At 62.9% G+C, this 2,614-nt stretch overlaps 1 protein-coding gene across 1 annotated transcript; it reads right to left on the bottom strand.

Annotated features, from left to right (window-relative positions):
• Positions 1-2,198, bottom strand: FZD9 (frizzled class receptor 9). Its single transcript, XM_053961627.1, has one exon. It carries the CDS (start codon positions 2,100-2,102, stop codon positions 348-350), a length of 1,755 nt encoding a protein of 584 aa, XP_053817602.1. The 5' UTR covers positions 2,103-2,198; the 3' UTR covers positions 1-347.
• Positions 2,199-2,614: the final 416 nt, after the last annotated feature.

The following is a 2,614-nucleotide window of genomic DNA, read 5'->3' on the forward strand; positions in this document are numbered from 1 at the left end:
TCAAATAACACATCCAGGGTTTATTGTTTTTTCCATTCCTTGCAGCTAATGATCAAAAAAAATTTAAAATAAATTACAGAATTAAATAAACACGGATGGATTATTCCTCTCCCTGTTCCATCCCCACCATCCCCCAAAGAAAGCGTTAGAAGAGTCACTGGATTTGGCAACAGCAACAACAAAACAACCTCTAGGAAAAAGCGGCTACTTGTCAGTGAGTGGTGCTGGGGGGTCCTGCAGCCTCACCCCTCTAAACCTGGGAATGTCCCTCTTGCCGCCACACAGCCCTTGCCCTTGCCCCTTACCCGTGAGGCCACTTCTTCCGGTGTGGGGGTCAGGCCCCGTCTCTAGACGTGAGTCGGGTTGTCCAGGTATGGGTCCGTCTTGGTCATGTGCAGCATGACTGTGGGGGCTTTGTAGTGGCAGTGTCCCCCGCCACAGCTGACCCCACTGCAGGGCTTGCTCCGCGTCCTCATGCCCAGACGCCTGTTGCACAGGCTCTGCCAGGTCTGTAGAGTTTTAGAGCTCCACACCCACACCCCACTGGTGATGCCCACCACCAGTGACATGAAAATCTTTAGCATAAAGACAGCCACAGTGGGCACCGAGGCCTCAAGGGAGCAGTCGGTGGCACGGCGGCCAGGCAGGCGTAGGCAGCCACGCTCCAGTGCCTGGAGCATCCAGTAATCCACATTCAGCCGCTCATAGAAGTAGCAGACAATGACACAGGTGGCCGGGACAGTGTAGAGGATGGAAAAGACCCCAATCTTCACCATCAGCTTCTCCAGCTTCTCTGTGTTAGTGCCACCCGTCTTCATGATCTTCCGGATGTGGAAGAGGGCAACGAAGCCAGTGAGGATGAAGGAGGTGCCAATGACCAGGTAGCAGGAGAGGGGGATGAGGACAAAGCCGGTCAGGGCACTGATGTCCATGCTCCCCACATAGCACAGCCCCGTGAGCTCATCCCCTGCCACCTTCCGCATGGTCAGGATGACAATGGTCTTCATGGCTGGGATGCCCCAGGCGGCCATGTGGAAGTAGCTGCTGTGGGCCTCAATGGCCTCATGTCCCCACTTCTTCCCGGCAGCCAGGAACCAGGTGAGGGTGAGGACAACCCACCAGAGAGAGCTAGCCATGCCAAAATAGTAGAGGATGAGGAAGACAATGGTGCAGCCTGTGCTCTCCAGCCCCTCCTGTATGATGTAGAGCTCACCGTTCTCCCGGTCACAGGCAATGTTCTCAGCCCCAGCCACAGAACGGATGATGAAGGCCACAGAGTAGACATTGTAGCACATGGAGAGGAAAATGATGGGCCTCTCAGGGTACTGGAAGCGGTGGGGGTCAAGCAGAAAAGTGAGCACAGTGAAGGCAGTGGAGACGAAACAGAGGGTGGACCAGACAGCCATCCAGATGAAGGCAAAGTCCTTGTCCTCCCGGGACCAGTACACGTCCACCCCAGGGGAGCACCTGGGTGCGCACGAGAGGCTCTTCTCCACGTACTGGAACTTCTCAGGATTGTCGCAAGCCCCCAGCCCATTGGGTCCCCGTCCCTCGGTAGCGGTGCCAGGTGGCCAAGGCCGGGGGGCCACGGGCAGCATCCCCTGTCCCTTGTGCGGCTCAGCAGCTGAGGCATTTTCAGGGGCCTCCATGCAGAGGGCATTGGGGTCATTCTTGGTGGGCAACCTGCCACAGTCAAGTGACTCAGGCCAGCCGAAATTGAACTGTTCCATGATGGGGACGCACTTGTGGCGGGCCTGCTCACACATGGGGCGGCAGGCAGGGATGCTGGCGCTCACCTGATCGGTGCACATGGGTGCGTAGAGGGAGCAGAGGAAGAAGCGCAGGTGAACGTGGCAGCCGTACTCCACCAGCGGGGCGAACTCGTGCAGCTTCAGGGCGGCCTCACGCTGGCTCTCGTGCCCCAGCAGGTTGGGCATGCGGGTCAGGTTGTACCCGATCCCCCGGCACATCGGGATGTCCACAGGCTGGCACCGCGCCGCGCGCCCCCGCGGGCCCTCCAGTCCCGCCAGCTCCAACCCGCGACCGCCCACTCCAAAATGCCACAGCACCCAGAGGGCCACCCGCAGCCGTGCCGCCGCCATCGCCCGCCGCCCGCACCGGCCCCGCGGCTGCTACAGCTCCGCCATCGCCCGGCCACGCTGCCCCCGCCGCCACGGGGCCGATCGCTGCGGTGCTGGAGGCGCCGCGCCGGGGCAGCCCCCGGCCCCGGCCCCGGCCCCGGCTCCGGCCCCGGCCCGCGCCATGCGGCGGCGGCCCCCCCGAGCGCCCCACGCCGCCCCGCGCCCGCCGACACTGGCAGCACCCGCCGAGCGCTCCCGCCCCGCCCCGCCGGGTGTGTCGGGGAGGGGGCCGGACGGGACGGGGAGGGACGGGGAGGGACGGGGAGGGGCGGGGGGCGGGACCCACGCCGGGAACCGGCAGCGGGGTCTGCGCGCAGCCCCGGAGCTCCCCGGCGCTGGGGACGCGCGGGCGAGGGAAACGCGGTCACACAGCACGCTGACAGACACGCGCACACACGCACACGTGCACAAACAACACTTACACAGGTATAGTTACACACGTGCGCGCTCTCGCACACACTAATGAGCACGTG

The sequence above is a fragment of the Vidua chalybeata genome, chromosome 20 (genome assembly GCF_026979565.1).
Source record: "Vidua chalybeata isolate OUT-0048 chromosome 20, bVidCha1 merged haplotype, whole genome shotgun sequence".
Classification (NCBI taxonomy): domain Eukaryota; kingdom Metazoa; phylum Chordata; class Aves; order Passeriformes; family Viduidae; genus Vidua; species Vidua chalybeata.